This window comes from Ips typographus, linkage group LG5 (genome assembly GCF_016097725.1).
Source record: "Ips typographus isolate SLU linkage group LG5, UJ_Ityp_2.0, whole genome shotgun sequence".
NCBI lineage: Eukaryota > Metazoa > Arthropoda > Insecta > Coleoptera > Curculionidae > Ips > Ips typographus.
In genome coordinates, this window is record NC_138426.1 from 10,413,696 (window position 1) to 10,433,386 (window position 19,691).

Here is a 19,691-nt window from a genome sequence, read left to right on the forward strand (position 1 = left end):
GCCAATAGTGGACCACTCTGTGTACAGACACAGGGATATTCTAGTCATTGTATTTGTTGTTTCACTCAATTTTTGACCATTCTGTACTTAGCACAGACTGTAATTTCTCGTACATTTCACTTGTTTCGGCATGAATCATCATCAGATCTAAAGGGATAGAAACGATAAAATTTTGTGTTTGTGTTTTTTTGTTGTTTCTTAGTTTTCTTAAATCTTGTCCAATTTATTAGAAGAAAAACAACAGTATGTGCCTTTATATAATTATTATTTCCAAATATGATATAGTTTGACATTAAGCTATGATTTCCCACTGACGATCACGTAATAAAGGTTCTCGATCCTCGCTCTTTTGTCGTCCATTGAAAATAATTAGTACTAAGGCAATCCCTACAGTAATTACCTAAAATAACCAATAAAAAATACAAAACAAAAATGCATTTTAGTGAGTTACCTCAATCACTAACAATCCCAAAGCAACTGATTCCAGTTCGAGAAGAAATTTGTTAACATACCACATAATACTCTTCACAATTTGTTTGTTGTTAAAAGTAAAAACCAGTTGTTTTTCTAATTCCTTTGTTATGGTCTTCTTGTCGGTTATATTCCACGAAGCGTTTATTATCAAACCCATTTGAACTATATTGATCACTGTAACTACTCCAATAAACTATACAAAACAATTCAGTTGAGAGTTTAATCAAACATTTTTAGGATTCACTTACCCATTGGAGTAAACAAGTATCGTTTTTAACAGCACCGTAAATACCTAAAATCGAGACAACCAGTATAATAAATCCTAGTGCTACACTGTACAATGCAAAATGGTTCACACTAAGATACGTTCTTGTATGAACTGTGAAAAGAATTCCAGCGACAATAAAGATGATTCCTAGTATCTGGAAAAAAATATTAAAATAAGTTTTTGGAAATAAAGTATACACAAAATCAAAGTAAATTTCGATGACATCACAAACTATTGCGCTATTGTCAAAGTGCGTAATGTCTATTGTGGATGTCAGAAGGTTTTTAAGTCACAAGTACCTTAAAATATCTGTAAAATTAGTATCTGCTGCTTTTCTGTTTCAGTTGTGACGTAATGCTAGTTTACTTTGAATTTTCGTATATGATTAGTAGCGCTAACCCAAATTAGAATTTTTTTAAATTGCATTTATACTGTAAGTGATCATTATCAAATACTAATTAAGTATGTAATAAAGTTAGAATTACTAATTACTCCTATGAATTTTAACTGGAGTCTGTAAAGTTCTTTGACCACCCTGTATAAATTTGATTTTATTTTTTTTGCAATCTAATCCAAATAGTTAGTATTGATAAAATACAACGTAAAAAGTGCTATTTTATTTAGTTTGTACTGGTGCATAAAAGTACATTTTGAGACAATTTTTTCAAATTTTTTTAAGTTGTTTAGACTGTGACATAATGTCAAAATGCATCATACAGTAACATTTCTATTTTTCCAGGTAATTAATGAACATTTTAATTTTGTGATTCCTGGTTTTTTCAGTAAATTAGAATGTGTCCTTTTGCCGTTATTGCGTCAGTGAAATTTCTAAATATCTTCATTATTAAGGGTACTAGTGCCCACAAAATGCCTAAACCTCAACGCTCTATTTTCAATGTCACGTGACTTATTTTGACAAGTGTCAACTAGCCTTTACAGTGTTGCAACCTCAAAAATGCATTATCAACGTCACGTGACGTGTAATTTGCAATTTCAGCTTTTGTAATTGTCTAAATTTTATTTAGCAATATTTTACGGATCAAATTATTTTTTATTGTCACGTGACTGTTTTCATAGGTATCAACTGGCTTTCACAGTGTTGCAAGCTCAACAAATGGATTATCAAAGTCACGTGACATGTCACTTACAATTTCAGATGTTTTGGTTTTTTGTATCGATCTAAATTTAATTTAAAACATTTTTCACAACTAAACTAGATTTTCAAAGTGTCAATTAGCCTTTACAGTGTTGCAAGCTCATCACTATATTATTAACGTCACGTGACGTGTATTTTTTTGTTTCAGCTTTTGTAAATGTTTAAATTTGATTTAGCAAATTTCTACGTATTATTATTAATTAGTATTTTAAATGGTCACGTGTCTGTTTTGACTTTTGTGACGTTGCAAGCTCAAACAACAATTTGTAGAGTATTCCAGATTGTTTTAAAAGCTTCTACAACTTCTCAAATGGTACTAGATAGTTTCAAAAAGATATAAAAGTTTCAATATTGTTCTAGAATTTCTGAAATATACCAAAATGATTTTGAACACTTTAGAATGTTCTTCCGCATTCTATAATGTTCTAGAGTTGTCTAGATTGATCTAAAAGCTTCTACAACCTTCCAAAAGGCACTACATAGTTTTAAAGTATCTAGTATATTAGGTAGTTTAGTACCTTACTACTTTTAAAACTATACATTTAAATTTACAACTATCCAGGTTATTTTAAATAATGATTGCCCAATTGCCATTTGAAAATAGTGATTTTTGACACTTTGGAGTAATTAGTGACTATTCTAAAAAACCTAGTTTGATTAACCTAATTTCTTTAGTATGCCCCAGTATTGATCAAGTTTCAGCAAAAATCAACATACTTTGATTATTAATTTGGCATACAAATACCACTAATTAGTAAAAAACAAAATAAATAATTAATTTGTGATTCTTAGGGTTTTCCAATGTATAATTAAAATACATTGTTTTAAGTCACATATTAAATTTAAATTTAAAATTAGTAAACCGTGATTTGATAGGATTTGAGCAAATTGTGAATCAATATTTATTTTTAGTTTTAATTTATTTAAAAGTTACCTAAAACTTTTGGTACAACTTTATTATTATTTTGAAGACAACACGAAAAAATTAAATCACAATTTTTGGTTTTAAATGTAAATTTGTCGTAATATTAACTAATAAACTCAAAGCAGAAAAAAAAAGTTAATTAGTTATTTCAAATAACTAACAAATAATATAACTAAACAAATCACTTACTTGAAAAATAATGTTGATGGTAAGAAAAATCATGGAAATCAAAAGTTTGGTACAATTCATTGCTGAACCTTTCTTCAAATCTGTTAACACTAGGAACGTTTAATTCAGTACTAAAATAGGCAGCAAATTATCGGTTCTGAAATTTGCTTGATAATGCAGTTCTTATCAATTTTAGTGGTTTTCCTTTGAATTAGTCATGTGGATGTAAATACTAGAAACTAAGTTAATTCTAAGGCAACACAAATCTAAATGGGAAAAACAATTTTCAAACTGCATTTAGTCGATCTACGAAGAAGTTTCCATCTCAAAACTTTCTAGGTGGTTTTAAGGTTCGTTTTTACTACTCAAACACCTTGTATAGTGGTCTGGTTAGTTTTTGCCTTATCTGCCAGGTAAATTTAACCTAAAAATTCTTTTCTTTGACTGAATATTGATATGTTTATCATTCTGCTCTATATACGTGTATCTATTATCGAAAAACAGTAGGTAATAATCACAATTCTAAAAATTTGATAGTTTATCTAAAATATTTTTAAGAAGGAACGCCCTGTATATTCTTACTTTTTGGATTCTGTCATGCATTTACCAATCTGTATTCGTTTTTGAGATATCTACCATTTTATGTGAAATTTGACACTTGCAATACTTTTTCTTCATTTTTGTGTTAAACAACAAAGGGGGGGTTCTAAGGGGGGGGGGGGGGGAACGTACAAAATAATGATACGGTATGATAGAATTATAATATAATAAAAATAAAAGAAATAATTTTAAAAAGTCTAAAAAATAAAGTTTTCAAAAATTTAGAGCAAGAAAATGTCAAATAACTTACTTGTTTACGTATAAATACAGAGTGAACTGAATTTGACACTTTCCACTTTAAAAAATGGATAATTGTGACAGTTACAAGGTGGTTCAATATATTAATTTGTAGGTTTTAAAATCTTTACTTGACTACCCTGCATAGTAGTGAAAATGTGAAATAACTGAGTAATTTAATAATAAATCCAGAGAGAACTGAATTTGAAATTCTCCACTTTAACATCATGCAAATGGATAATTTTGACAGTTACAAAGTGGTTCAATTTACAAATTTGTAGGTTTTAAAACATTTACTTGACTATACCCTGTACAGTGTCAGTAGTAAAAATGTCAAATAACTGAGTTATTTAATAATAAATACAGAGTGAACTGAATTTGAAACTTTCCATTTTAACACAGTGCAAATGGGTAATTTTGACAGTTACAGGGTATTTAAATATATCAAATTGTAAGTCTTGAAAGCTTTATTTGACTACCCTCTATAGGGTCAGTAGTGACAGTGTCAAATAACTGAGTTATTTAATAATAAATACTGAGTGAAATGGATTTGACCTTTTCCACTTTAACATCATGCAAATGGGTAATTTTGACAGTTACGGGGTGGTGGAATCTACCAAATTGTAAGTATGGAAATCTTTAATTTGCTTGATGTTTTGATGCCAATTTTTGACCACCCCGTATCATTGTTTTTGACGGTTTTCTACCCACCAACAAAACAAAACTTAAAAACCAGAATTCTGATATACGAAAATAACAACACACCAATTGAAAGACCAATCTGCCAAAATTTACCTAACCTAAGATATTCAAAATTTTTGAATTTTGTAATTATTTTTTTTTTTTAATTTTTGTAAAAAAGTATGGCAAGTATATACCATTTTTTCTTCTCTTATGACTCTGAAATTTATTACCCCCAGTTTTATTATCATATACCTCAAACAGCAAACGTAAACAGAGTTAACCTCTCGGAGTTTGCCAAAGCAAATTCCCATACACGGGGCAACTTTCAAAATTTATTCCGTATTAGCTCCGTCACGTGATTTATGTATATTCTGTTCCTTAGATTCGCCTGTTTCGAAGTGTCACCCAGAATGGTTTATCTGACATGCACCGCACCGTTTTTTGTTTATTTTGCCGTGTATTCTCCGAATCTGCTTACAGCTTTTAGGTTTGAAGTCGCTTTTCATAACCTCAATATATGAGATTAACCCACGAAAAAATCTGCACGTTTCTTGATGGATATTGCTTTCTATTTTGATTTATTTCGATGCAGTTTGTATAGTTTAGTTAGTGGAACATTTTTAGATAAATAATTTATAAAAAAAACTACAACAATCATGTTAATAATGACCTTATTGACATCAATTTGTTAAAAGTGACGAGGTCAGTATTCTAGTGGTTTTAGGGTCAATTTATATAGTCACATCTCAGTTTGTGAAGAGTTTGTAGAAGAAAACTTAAAAAAACTCTTCTGTATTGTGATTTTTATAGCTTCATGTCCAGACTAGGTGAATTTTGTCAGTTTTGACGTTTATGGCAGTTGTCACGTGATGTTAAAACACTGTTTCCTTTGATATTTACGTGTCAACTGTCAAATTAAGGATTATGATATTCTAAAATACATTTTGTGTCTAAAGTTGTATGAAAACTGTTTCAGATTGTTTTTTTGTGGTTGAACCAACTTTGACGTCTGTGACATGTGACACCAATCGCGTAACACTGTACAATATGATACAGTCACGTGACAACTGTAGAGTAAAATGAAAGAGAGAGAAAAATGAACCTTATTGACATCAATTTGTTAAAAGTGACGGGGTCAGTATTCTAGTTGTTTTAGGGTCAATTTATATACTCACATCTCAGTTTGTGAAGAGTTTGTAGAAGAAAACTTAAAAAAACTCTTCTGTATTGTGATTTTTATAGCTTTATGTCCAGACTAGGTGAATTTTGTCAGTTTTGACGTTTATGGCAGTTGTCACGTGATACTAAAACACTATTTCCTTAGACATGTACGTGTCAACTGTCAAATTAGGGATTATGATACTCTAAAGTACATTTTGTGTCTAACGCTGCAAGAAAACTGTTCCAAATTTTCTTTTTGAGGTTGGACTAGTTTTGACGTCTGTGACACCAATCAAGTAACACTAGTTTATTATTTAATGAGGCAGTCACGTGACGATAGTCACAATAATGGCCAAGAGACTAAAAACCACGACTTTTTTATATTGTGATTTTTAGAGCTTTATGTCGAAACTGAGCAAAGTTTGTCAGTTTGTTGTTGATGACAGTTGTCACGTAATACTGGAATACAACTTTTTTAAATAATCACGTGATAGCTGTCAAAATATTTGTCAAAAAACTGTAAAAAACACGTTTCGAATGCTGTAAGTTAACTATTAATCTCAACTGTGATTTGTACAGCCTCATGCCCCGATTGGGTAAAGTTTGACAGTTTTGACGTTTGTGACAACTGTCACATAAAACTCGCCCACCATTTACGTAGAGAGTCACGTGACAACTGATAAAATAATGGCCATGCAGTCAAAAATCATGTATTCACTGTTTTAAACTGTGATTCTTGTAGCATTTTGCCCACATTGGGCAATGTTTGACAGATTTGATGTTTTTGACAATTGTCACATGTCAGGAAACACACTATACTATATCCTACCAAATTTTAATTGCAATATAATTCTTTTTTTACCTTTTTTCTTTTTTTTTAATATTTCGATTTAATTCAGTTTTAAGAACATTGTTCTATTTTTGTACGTAACTTACAACAAAACTTAAACTTACTTATTTGATATGTCAATGTTTGACATATTTCCGTCTTAATACAGTACTTAAAGTCAGTTTTACAAGTTTCAGTAAATGTTGTAGTAAACTAGGCTAAAACTTGTAGTTAACTGGCCAAAACCATATGCTTCTGTGACTAAAAATTTATTTAAAAATCATGTTAATAAGGTTGAAATGTGCATTTGTAACAAGTGTTTACAAAAAAAGCAGAATCGTATTTGGTTTGTCAATTAAATATTTTTTTGCAAATATCTTAAAATCCTTAGCAGATACAAAAACGACATACAAAATCTGTTAAAACGAACTAAATAATAAGAGTTGAATTATCGTGTTAAATAATATTAAAAATAGCTAAGAATTCTAAGAAGTATTAATTGCTTTGAAATGCTGTCTTAGAGCATATCGACATTGCTATAATCTTATCAGTTTATTATTTAAATAATGATAGGTTAGGTTGTAATCATCATCATGGACACTAACAGAATAAGAAGAAACTTAGAACTTAGGAGATTATTTTGACTTTTGTTTCAGCAAATTATTCAAAAATTAAGTATCTACTAGAGGAAGAGCTTAATAACCTTCCCTTTTACATGAAAAATATCCCAAAAAGTCGTAAACAACGTCGTGGTTATTTTAGAAGGGCTTTGGAATAAAACAATATTTCAGTGGAAATATGGTATCTTAAATGCATACACTCGTATCTCGTTAAATGTACCAGAGTCTAAAAGTGTTCTAAGGGATCGTATGTCAACAGCACATAAGTGCAAATGGGAATTTAAAGCTGTACTCATGTTGGTCCTGACAAGCACCCAGACAGTTAATATCATTCAGATGCATCTGGTGGCAGGCGATAATTCCTTGGAAGTTTTGACGTAAATTATGCGAACGTAATTGAATTAATTTGCGGAATGTAATTAAACCAGAATTACAGTTTCAGAGGAAACGAACCAGTCCACAGAGGCCATAAAGTTTGAAAGTATTTGCAGGTGTATTGCGAGAAAGTGGCATTAAAAATTGAGAAACTTTCAACACAACATCAAGGTAAATCGGATTTCGAAGACCTCAAAGGAGACATCGGTTAATACGAAAGTTTCGCAGCTTTGTGTTTGGAAGTTTCGACGGAGTTGCTGCACAAGAAACTTTTCAACCCTAAAGGCTTTTTCGTATACCAGTCTTGCTTTGTTGCTAATTGTTTAAAATCCAGAATTATACGCAGCCTGACGTGTCAGTCGTCTCCGATAAATTAGCCGCAATATCTGGAAATTTCCAGGACTGTTCCCTTTCCAAAGTTTCACTTACTTAACGGCGTTCAGTTGCAGCTTAAAGCGGGGACGAGCAATATTTCGTCCCGAAGTTTCGAGATATTTTCGGCGCATAAGACAACGGCTGACAAGTCCTGAAAGTGTCGCCTGGCAGGAGTTGGATTTGTATCCTGGCTGCGTTTTCGTGACGCTTCCTGCGAATGCAACCTTCCGGTCTCTATTGTGCCGAATTTATGTTTTCGCCCTCCCGTCGTATATTGTCCCGTTTGTCTGTCCATCCATCCGCTTGGTACGTACACAATGGCCGCATTGCAGTTGGAGACTGACCCATTCATCTATTATGCCGGGACTCCCGGGATCTATTTCCCTGCTGAAGGCCTGGAACTTTCCTAACCGCAATGTCTAGATATTCCTAAACGTAATATACAGCCCAAGACGCCATAGAATTACCTCATATCGTTTATTTTAATTTGCTACCACTTTAACAATAGCTTTACACTAAAAAGTAGTTTTAATCTAACCTGTTCTTTTTAGTCACCCCAAGACGCTTATTTTGAAACCCAAAACAAATTACTGTTTTCAACCTTAATGTAACCGTTAAAATGTAATCTTTATCCTTATTTTGTTTGTTATTCTTAATATCTCGAAGAGAAATGCATATGTGCCCTAAAATACTAGACTACACTGCTAAATGCTACACTTTAAAAGGAAAATTATTCGAAAATTCGCTTCCTTCATCCGTCTGTAAGCTACGTAATTTCAGAAAATGTTCATAACAAGAAGAATAAAGATAGATGTTCGTGACAGTTTAAACTAAAAGCTGGCAACACTGTTAAATTAAATCGAAACTTGTGAACAACAGTCACGTGACTCGGAAAATGTCAATTTTAACTATGAAAAGTTTATAAATTACATTTAAGAACTTGGAAAATCTTAAACTGTGAAAGCATGTATCCTGATCGTGACAACTTAAATTTGCAGCTGGCAACACTGTAAAGTTAAATTATCATCAGTCAACAACAATCATTTGACTCGGAAAATGTCATATTTAACCTCGGAAAGTTTGTCGATTACATTTAAGCAGTTGGAAAAGCTGGAATTAGAAATGTGTGAAATTACTAAAGTATAATAAATATATATTATATATTATATACTTAATTACTTCACGTCACGTGTGTTCGTGACTATTTAAACTGGAAGCTGGCAACACTGTAAAGTTAAGTCAAAACTTGTCAACAACAGTCACGTGACTCGGAAAATGTCAATTTTAACGTTGAAAGGTCTGTAAATTACATTTAAACAGTTGGAAAAACGAAACTTGAAAAAGCACGTCAAAAAATGGTGATTTGCTTTTTAAGTTGCGCGAACGAATGACGAATTAAAATTTACAGCTGGCAACATTGAAAAGTTAAAATGACACCTGTCAACAACAGTCACGTTACCCAGAAAATGTCATCTTGAACCTTGAAAAGTCTGTAAATTACTTGTAAGCAGTTGGAAAATCTTCAATTGTAAAAGCACGTTACGTAATCGTGACAATAGAAATTTGCAGCTGGCAACACTGTAAAGTTAAATTGACACCTGTCGAATACAGTCACGTGACCCGGAAAATGTCATCTTTAACCTTGAAAAGTCTATAAATTACTTGTAAGCAGTTGGAAAATCTTCAATTGTAAAAGCACGTTACGTAATCGTGACAATAGAAATTTGCAGCTGGCAACACTGTAAAGTTAAATTGACGCTTGTCAACTACAGTCACGTGACCCGGAAAATATCATCTTTAACCTTAAAAAGTCTGCAAATTGCATGTAAGCAGTTGGGAAATCTAGGTGACAATTTAAACTCGCTGCTTACACTGTATAGTCAATTGACACCTGTCAACAACAGTCATGTGACCGGGAAAATGTCGTTTTTTACCTCCTAGAAGTCTGTAAATTACATTTAAACAGTTGGAAAAATAAAATTGTAAATCACGTCACGTGTGATCGTGACAATTTAAACTTGCAGTTGGCAACACTGTTAAGTTGAAACTTACCAAATACAGTCACGTGACCCGGAAAATGTCAACTTTAAGTTCCAGAGCAAATATAGGACTATCGAAAACGGTAAGAAATACAGATTTGGTTAGAAAACTGCGCAGTTTAAAGTTTAAAGTAATTTTCCGTCTTAAACTTTAAAAAAATTTGATGATTTTCAAAGATATTCGAAAAAAACCAAAATTTTGACACTGAAATAACTGCAAATTAATGATATTTTACTGTTGCCACCAGCTTTACAATATGGTAATTTCGATATTTGAGATCAGACGTTTCGGTTTTCGGTTACCATCAGCTACCATAATTTTTCTTATAGGCGCCATATTAAATTTTTACATTTTCGAATAGAGGTTTTTTTTCTGTTTACGGTAATGAATCATACATTATGGTTTAGTATTGCAATTTTGCAGAAATAACAAAAATATGCTAAGATAATTCACAATTTGAAGTTAACCATCATCAACTGAGCAGCCTCTTTAGATTTAATGGGGTTTTACTTAAAAATGGAAAGTTGTTGGGTTGATCCGGCAACAACGGAAAATCAAAAATATTTTTTTAAGAAACTTTGGATCATTAAGCAGTTTTGTAGATATTTCCAATGTGTTATGTTGTTAAATAAAACTAAACTGAATAACTGTCCTATCAAAAAAACTCAAATGGTAATATTTTCAAAAGCTTCCTAAACTTCCTTCCTAAACAACTTGGTAATTAATTATTATCTTGGCAACGTCGCAAAGTTATCACCATTTGGTCATATATGCAAAATTTGACAAAGAAAAGTGACAAATATGTATACAGAGTGTCATTTAATATGTATTATGTAATTTCTAAGTAAAAAAAATATTTCTGATACTAATGTCGTAGATTATACAATTTGCTGGAAATTCTTACAAAGTTTTTTTTTTATTTTTAGGTCTTGACGTCATTGTAAGAGTATTTTTTTTAATTTGCATTTCGAAAAATTTAAACAACTATTTGAAACTCGCTTTTATCCAAAAAAAGTCCAAAATAAGTTTGTTTAGGTCAGAATCAATCAAATCACAAATTGAATATGAAAATATCATTTATTCCCCAGTAAAACTATTTCAACTTTCAAATTAAAACCAAGAACACTGTTTTTTTGAAATTTTCAAATCATGCTGACAATAAATTCAACACTATTAAACAATAATTCCTAATTTGGGTTAAGTTATTATTTAGGATTTAAATTGAAAGCAAGCCAAGTATTATTGCTAAAACCTAAAATCAGTAAATAAGTAAATAAAATAAAAATAAACACTGCTACAAGGTGAAGAGTGAAAAAAGTCTCTGTTCTTGAAAAGTTTTGTCTACAAGTCAGCTGAATTAATCTTGGTTACGTCCCTGATTTCTGGGTGATTTGATAGCTAGGAGCCTAGGCTACTTAAAAACATAAAAAGCAGGACCGTACGAGCAAAGTATTTTCTTTGCAGTTCTTGGAAACTCCTACGAAATATTATCTGAATTTTGCCTGATTACGTCTCTGGTTTCAGGGTAATTTTAATGAAATTTTAGCAAGACACAGCCTCAACAAATCAGGACTTGTACATCCTAATATTTTCGATTTTTTAACGTTCTCAAGGTAGATGATATTTCAAAATGTTGCTAGAAGAGAGGCAATCAATTTGATTACTTCAGTTTTGTAATAATTTTAATTTTTTTTTGTATGATTAATAAATAATTTTAGAATTTTAATGATGACCATTTTAAGTGAATATTTGAATTTAAAAAAAAAACTAAATTTAGCCCAGTTTTGCCTTGTCACTACAAGTTATGCGAAAAATCGAATAAAATTAGGGTGTTGAAACAATATAATAGACAGGTAAATTGCTTTATTTGTAAAATTTGTCTCATTCACAAAATTTACCTGTTTATATTATTTTTTCTTCAATTTGAAGATTAAAAATATCGTTTTCGTTCTTTAAAATTTATTTTAATTAATAGTACATCATGTAAAGCCAAAAAACGGTTTGTATAGTTACTTTCACTTTAGTTTTTAAAAAGTGACAGACCAATTAATAATTTTGTTTCAACAATCACTTAAAACACTCGATATTTACATAAATTAGTTCACAATGTAATTTGTAATATTTGCAAAATTAATTTTACTGGCAAGTAATACGTTTCGTGGATACGGTCTGTGCAAATATGGAACGTTTCTAGTTTGTATAAACAGTTTGCTGTAACTGGATGTTATTGTTCTAAACTAATGTTTATTCCTAGCATTCGGTGCTTGGAAGATATGCTCGAATCTTCCTTAACAAACAAACATAAATGTGATTGACACCACGCAAGTTTCTCTAAAAATTGGATTTAAAAAGAATATCAAAGGAAACCCTCAAAATGCTTATATCCTAGTGTATGGTCAAGTTTTCCATACCGCTGAAATTAGAAAATTTGCATAAACTTGTTTCCTACATACGAGCCGTTTTACAGATAAGTATGAAAGCCTTTTTATCCGCCTCAAACCTATACCTGCACGCGGTAAAAATAAAACGCAAGAGTACCTGCATTGTGTAATACCCCTGGAAAATCTGGCAAGGATTCAGTGCTTTTCCTCCTAAAGTGTATTCGCTCCTATAATTTGAAATTCTCCTTTGTTTATGGCAATACCCGCAAAGCTGGCTTTTTGCCGTTTTAAAAATCTGAAAAATACTCTTTGAATTTGAAAACGCACCAATGTCCCTTCCAACCAAAATCGATGCAAATAAAAAGTGATTTATAAAAGAAAGCGATAATTCAATCTATATGGGGACTTTTATGTGAAACGGCCCGACAAATTCTAGCAAGGTATAGATTAAGTTTGGCATTTATTGGCCGCTGAACGGCCATTAACTTTCATCAGGGAAATGTCTTCCAATTCCCATGCTAACTATTATGAAATATAAAGTCGGAAAAAGTGAATTTATGTTTTAGTACATCCGCTAGCTGAACAAACATTATATTCAAAACTGCATTTATTAGAGACACATAACTGTTTTGACTATTTTCTAAACATGTATTGATGTTTGAACTTTTACAGTTACAAATTCATTTTTTTTATGGTCACGTAATTGTTTTATTTACTTTGAATTTTTCCTGCAAATCTAAATAAAAGAGTTACTATTTTTCAAAAAGTCAAAAATTGTAATATTTGTCAAAAGTGCTATTTTGGCAAATTTTTATTTCGCTCTATAAGGGTTCCAATGCACAGCAAAGGGTATATTTATGCAAAAGAACCTTAAATTAGGTGAAATAAGCACAAAAAAAGCACTTTAAAATTTCTCACTTTTCAAAAAAATTGAAAGAATGGGGGGGTACTAGAGAGGTTTTTTAGGTATTTTTTGAATCTCGGTAACATGACGAGCTACAGAGGCCATTTTTAATCCATTTTGTAGTATTTTTTATGCTTTTTCGAATGGCGTAGGAACGAATTTCCTGCGAATCCAAATAAAAGAGCGTGATTGAGAAAAGAGATAAAGAACTTAAATTAGCCATTCTGCAACATTTTCAAGTTTAAAACTGCATTACTTGAGGTCACGTGACTGCTTTAATAATTTTAAAACTCAATTTTTTCAATTTGAACTTTGACAACTTAAATTTGACGTCCCAAATAATTTTTAAATTCAAAACTGCATTTATTAGAGTCACATAACTGTTTTGACTATTTTTTAAACATCCTTTTTAATCATGTTGACGTTTGAACTTTGACAGCTATAAATTCAATTTTTTTAGGGTCACGTGACTGTTTTATTTAATTTAAATTTTGACAACTTAAATTAACCGTTTCGCAATATTTTTAAGTTCAAAACTGCATTACTTGAGGTCACGTGACTGCTTTAATAATTTTTAAACTCAATTTGTTTTTGACGTCCCAGATAATTTTTAAATTCAAAACTGTATTTACTAGAGTCACATATCTGTTTTGACTATTTTCTAAACATTTGACGTTTGAACTTTTACAGTAACAAATTCAATTTTTTTATGGTCACGTGATTGTTTTATTTAATTTGATTTTTTTCTGCGAATTTAAATAAAAGAGTTACGATTTTTCAAAAAGTCAAAAATTGCAATATTTGTCAAAAGTGCAATTTTGGCAAATTTTTATTTTGCTCTATAAGGGTTCCAATGCACAGCAAAGGGCATATTTATACAAAAGAACCTTAAATTAGGTGAAATAAGTACAAAAAAAGCACTTTGAAATATTTCACTTTTAAAAAAATTGAAAGAATGGGGGGGTACTAGAGAGGTTTTTTAGGTACTTTTTGAAATTCAATATCTCGGTAACAAGAGGAGCTAGAGAGGCCATTTTTAACATATTTTGTAGTATTTTTTATGCTTTTTCGAATGGCGTAGGAACGAATTTCCTGTGAATTTAAATAAAAGCGCTACGATTTTTCAAAAAGTCAAAAAAATGCAATTTTTGTCAAAAGTGCAATTTTGGCAAATTTTTATTTTGCTCTATAAGGGTTCCAATGCACAGCAAAGGGCATATTTATACAAAAGAACCTTAAATTAGGTGAAATAAGTACAAAAAAAGCACTTTGAAATATTTCACTTTTAAAAAAATTGAAAGAATGGGGGGGTACTAGAGAGGTTTTTTAGGTACTTTTTGAAATTCAATATCTCGGTAACAAGAGGAGCTAGAGAGGCCATTTTTAACCTTTTTGTAGTATTTTTTATGCTTTTACGAATAGCGTAGGAGCAAACTTCCTGCGAATTTAAATAAAAGAGCTACGATTTTTCAAAAAGTAAAAAAATTGCAATATTTGTCAAAAGTGCAATTTTGGCAAATTTTTATTTTGCTCTATAAGGGTTCCAATGCACAGCAAAGGGCATATTTATACAAAAGAACCTTAAATTAGGTGAAATAAGCACAAAAAAAGCACTTTAAAATTTCTCACTTTTCAAAAAAATTGAAAGAATGGGGGGGTACTAGAGAGGTTTTTTAGGTATTTTTTGAATCTCGGTAACATGACGAGCTACAGAGGCCATTTTTAATCCATTTTGTAGTATTTTTTATGCTTTTTCGAATGGCGTAGGAACGAATTTCCTGCGAATCCAAATAAAAGAGCGTGATTGAGAAAAGAGATAAAGAACTTAAATTAGCCATTCTGCAACATTTTCAAGTTTAAAACTGCATTACTTGAGGTCACGTGACTGCTTTAATAATTTTAAAACTCAATTTTTTCAATTTGAACTTTGACAACTTAAATTTGACGTCCCAAATAATTTTTAAATTCAAAACTGCATTTATTAGAGTCACATAACTGTTTTGACTATTTTTTAAACATCCTTTTTAATCATGTTGACGTTTGAACTTTGACAGCTATAAATTCAATTTTTTTAGGGTCACGTGACTGTTTTATTTAATTTAAATTTTGACAACTTAAATTAACCGTTTCGCAATATTTTTAAGTTCAAAACTGCATTACTTGAGGTCACGTGACTGCTTTAATAATTTTTAAACTCAATTTGTTTTTGACGTCCCAGATAATTTTTAAATTCAAAACTGTATTTACTAGAGTCACATATCTGTTTTGACTATTTTCTAAACATTTGACGTTTGAACTTTTACAGTAACAAATTCAATTTTTTTATGGTCACGTGATTGTTTTATTTAATTTGATTTTTTTCTGCGAATTTAAATAAAAGAGTTACGATTTTTCAAAAAGTCAAAAATTGCAATATTTGTCAAAAGTGCAATTTTGGCAAATTTTTATTTTGCTCTATAAGGGTTCCAATGCACAGCAAAGGGCATATTTATACAAAAGAACCTTAAATTAGGTGAAATAAGTACAAAAAAAGCACTTTGAAATATTTCACTTTTAAAAAAATTGAAAGAATGGGGGGGTACTAGAGAGGTTTTTTAGGTACTTTTTGAAATTCAATATCTCGGTAACAAGAGGAGCTAGAGAGGCCATTTTTAACATATTTTGTAGTATTTTTTATGCTTTTTCGAATGGCGTAGGAACGAATTTCCTGTGAATTTAAATAAAAGCGCTACGATTTTTCAAAAAGTCAAAAAAATGCAATTTTTGTCAAAAGTGCAATTTTGGCAAATTTTTATTTTGCTCTATAAGGGTTCCAATGCACAGCAAAGGGCATATTTATACAAAAGAACCTTAAATTAGGTGAAATAAGTACAAAAAAAGCACTTTGAAATATTTCACTTTTAAAAAAATTGAAAGAATGGGGGGGTACTAGAGAGGTTTTTTAGGTACTTTTTGAAATTCAATATCTCGGTAACAAGAGGAGCTAGAGAGGCCATTTTTAACCTTTTTGTAGTATTTTTTATGCTTTTACGAATAGCGTAGGAGCAAACTTCCTGCGAATTTAAATAAAAGAGCTACGATTTTTCAAAAAGTAAAAAAATTGCAATATTTGTCAAAAGTGCAATTTTGGCAAATTTTTATTTTGCTCTATAAGGGTTCCAATGCACAGCAAAGGGCATATTTATACAAAAGAACCTTAAATTAGGTGAAATAAGCACAAAAAAAGCACTTTAAAATATTTCACTTTTCAAAAAAATTTAAAGAATGGGGGGGTACTAGAGGGGTTTTTTAGGTACTTTTTGAATGTCAATATCTCGGTAACATGAGGAGCTAAAGAGGCCATTTTTAACCTATTTTGTAGTATTTTCTATGCTTTTTCGAATGGCGTAGAAACTAATTTCCTGCGAATCTAAATAAAAGAGCTACGATTTTTCAAAAAGTCAAAAAATTGCAATATTTGTCAAAAGTGCAATTTTGGCAAATTTTTATTTTGCTCTATAAGGGTTCCAATGCACAGCAAAGGGCATATTTATACAAAAGAACCTTAAATTAGGTGAAATAAGCACAAAAAAAGCACTTTAAAATATTTCACTTTTCAAAAAAATTTAAAGATTGGGGGGGTACTAGAGGGGTTTTTTAGGTACTTTTTGAATGTCAATATCTCGGTAACATGAGGAGCTAAAGAGGCCATTTTTAACCTATTTTGTAGTATTTTCTATGCTTTTTCGAATGGCGTAGAAACTAATTTCCTGCGAATCTAAATAAAAAAGAGCTACGATTTTTCAAAAAGTCAAAAAATTGCAATATTTGTCAAAAGTGCAATTTTGGCAAATTTTTATTTTGCTCTATAAGGGTTCCAATGCACAGCAAAGGGCATATTTATACAAAAGAACCTTAAATTAGGTGAAATAAGCACAAAAAAAGCACTTTAAAATATTTCACTTTTCAAAAAAATTTAAAGAATGGGGGGGTACTAGAGGGGTTTTTTAGGTACTTTTTGAATGTCAATATCTCGGTAACATGAGGAGCTAAAGAGGCCATTTTTAACCTATTTTGTAGTATTTTCTATGCTTTTTCGAATGGCGTAGAAACTAATTTCCTGCGAATCTAAATAAAAGAGTTACGATTTTTCAAAAAGTCAAAAATTGCAATATTTGTCAAAAGTGCTATTTTGGCAAATTTTTATTTTGCTTTATAAGGGTTCCAATGCACGCAAAGGGCATATTTATACAAAAGAACCTTAAATCAAATTTCAATTTTTAAAAAGTGGAATATCTCGGAAAAAGTTAGAGTTACGAACATTTTTAAAGAGATCAAAAATGTTCAGAATTATTTTTTGCACCCAGTACACTTTGAACTGGTTTTCTGCAGTAATAACTCTGCCTCTGAACGTTAGTTTTGTACTTAAATCTTTCTTTTTTTTTCTGAACGCCCTGTATATGTTCTATCGTATTGCGGTTATCATGAGATGAAAGAGCAACTTGAGACGAATATTCTAAACTTTTAAAGGTCGTGTAAACTTAAGAAGTTAAGAAAATAGGGAATTTAAAAAAAAAAATTTATTATGTATGCAAAAAGTAAAAAAGTCGAATATCTCGGAAACGGTTGAAGTTACGAAGTTTTACATGATACCCAAAATGTTTAGAATGACTAGACGTTTCAAATTTAACTGTTTTTCTTTTTATTTCTTGACCACCGTGTATATGTGTTCAAGACGATCATTTTAAGTTTATTACATTCGCTATTAACCAAAAATGTTTAATATAATTAATTATACGTATATAAGTCACGTGACCAAAACAAAAAAATTTTTCGAGGGTTTATAAAACTGTAATAACCATTTTTGTCTTATTGACATTCATTGTATGGCTAAATGACAATTCCCAGTCAAACACTCAACAAAATCAATCGATAAGACTAATAGCACGGCAATTCTGGATAATAACCCGTACATCCTTTCTAGTTTAGGGTAGTTAATAAATTGGCAAAAATAACGGTTCAGGTAGGGTTTTCAAGGGGAAACATCGGTTGAAATGATTAGGATAAGCGCTTTTCCACTTATCCAAATTCCGATTAGCAACTCGACAATAGGGACGTGATATTATCAAGCGTGGGTTATTCGCTTTATTAAATGGTGTGTGTAATGAAAATCTACAGTTTTTTGGTTTGACAATGCATAATCGCATCTAAAAAAGTGTTCTTTACGGTTTTATTCAGGGAAAACCGTTTGCCTGACACTTTTTTTTTGGGGGGGAAAGGCCGCAAATCGTGTGCTCGTATTTAGCATAAACATATTTCCTTTTCCCAGTTCAGAGCAATATGAGAACTATTTCGCTTCGAAACCGAACTCCAAACGTATATGTAGAAAATAAATTGCGGCGACTGCATGAATTTTGCAATTCTCCACGAAAACGCGAAAAGGATTCCGAAGGTCCCGACTATAAAAAAAAAACCTCCATTCCGCTTTATTTTAAAACTTTTTGTTTATCGTAAGGCGTATAAGAGCGTTGATAGCGAAAATTTAAATGCGATCGGCGCTTTCCAGATATTTTTCACGACACACGTTTTCATATAAAAGAGCAAATTTAAATATTACTTGAGATACAAAATATTCCCATTTCCTTATTGCACCACCCGAAAAACCCACTTTACTTCTCTGGAAGAACGAGACTGCAGGTTTTGCTCCAGTATACTCACATTTAGCAATATTCACACGTCTTGTATAAAATCTACACTGAAAATTGTTTAGGGGACTAGTATTAGCAAAATGGGCATTTTTTATAAGTTACAGAAAAATTTGAAAGTAGTTTTGTGAAAAAGTGAATAGAATTTCTTGTTGTGTTTATGTAAATTTGCATAAGCAAGCTGAAAGTTGCTTTTTTGACCAATCACAAACAGGTGTATAATGTTTAGACAGCTTTGAACATTGCTTAGACACTTTAAAAACATATTTAGAGCCTTTAAAACATTTCTAGAAACTTATGCACAATTTTTTAAAAGTTTTCGACATTTCCACACATTTTTCTATATTTCTAGACACTTTTTAACTTTTTCTAGATACTTTTGAACATGTCTAGACAATTAGGAAAACTCTTTGAACATTTTAATAATTTGAGACAGTTTTTGAACACTTTTTAAGGTTTTTAGAGAGTTCTCAATATTTTTAGACCCTCTTAAACATTTTTAGAAACTTTTAAACATATTTGCACCATTTCTAGACACTTACGCATGATTTTGGAAAATTTTGAACAGTTTTAGACTTTTAAACAATTTTTTGACACTTGATTGCTTTTTAAGTCTCTTTTAAACCTTTTAAGACAATTAGGAACCCTTTTGAACGTATTTTTGTATTTTTAGAAAGTTTTTAAACACTTTTTAAGGTTTCTAGAGAGTTTTGAATATTCTTAAACCCTCGTAAACATTTTTAAACACTTTTTATTATATTTAGAGCATTATAAACATTCTTTAAAAGTGTATAATATTCTTAGACACTT

The 19,691-nt window shown here is 30.8% G+C and overlaps 1 protein-coding gene across 1 annotated transcript; it reads right to left on the reverse strand.

Annotated features, from left to right (window-relative positions):
- Positions 1-246: 246 nt before the first annotated feature.
- LOC145729640 (uncharacterized) lies at positions 247-3,152 on the reverse strand. The gene is made up of 4 exons (XM_081980485.1): positions 3,013-3,152; positions 723-896; positions 452-667; positions 247-400 (listed from the first exon to the last, which is right to left on the reverse strand). Exons 1-4 carry the CDS (start codon positions 3,070-3,072, stop codon positions 293-295), a joined length of 558 nt encoding a protein of 185 aa, XP_081836611.1. The 5' UTR covers positions 3,073-3,152; the 3' UTR covers positions 247-292.
- Between the last annotated feature and the right edge of the window lie 16,539 nt (positions 3,153-19,691).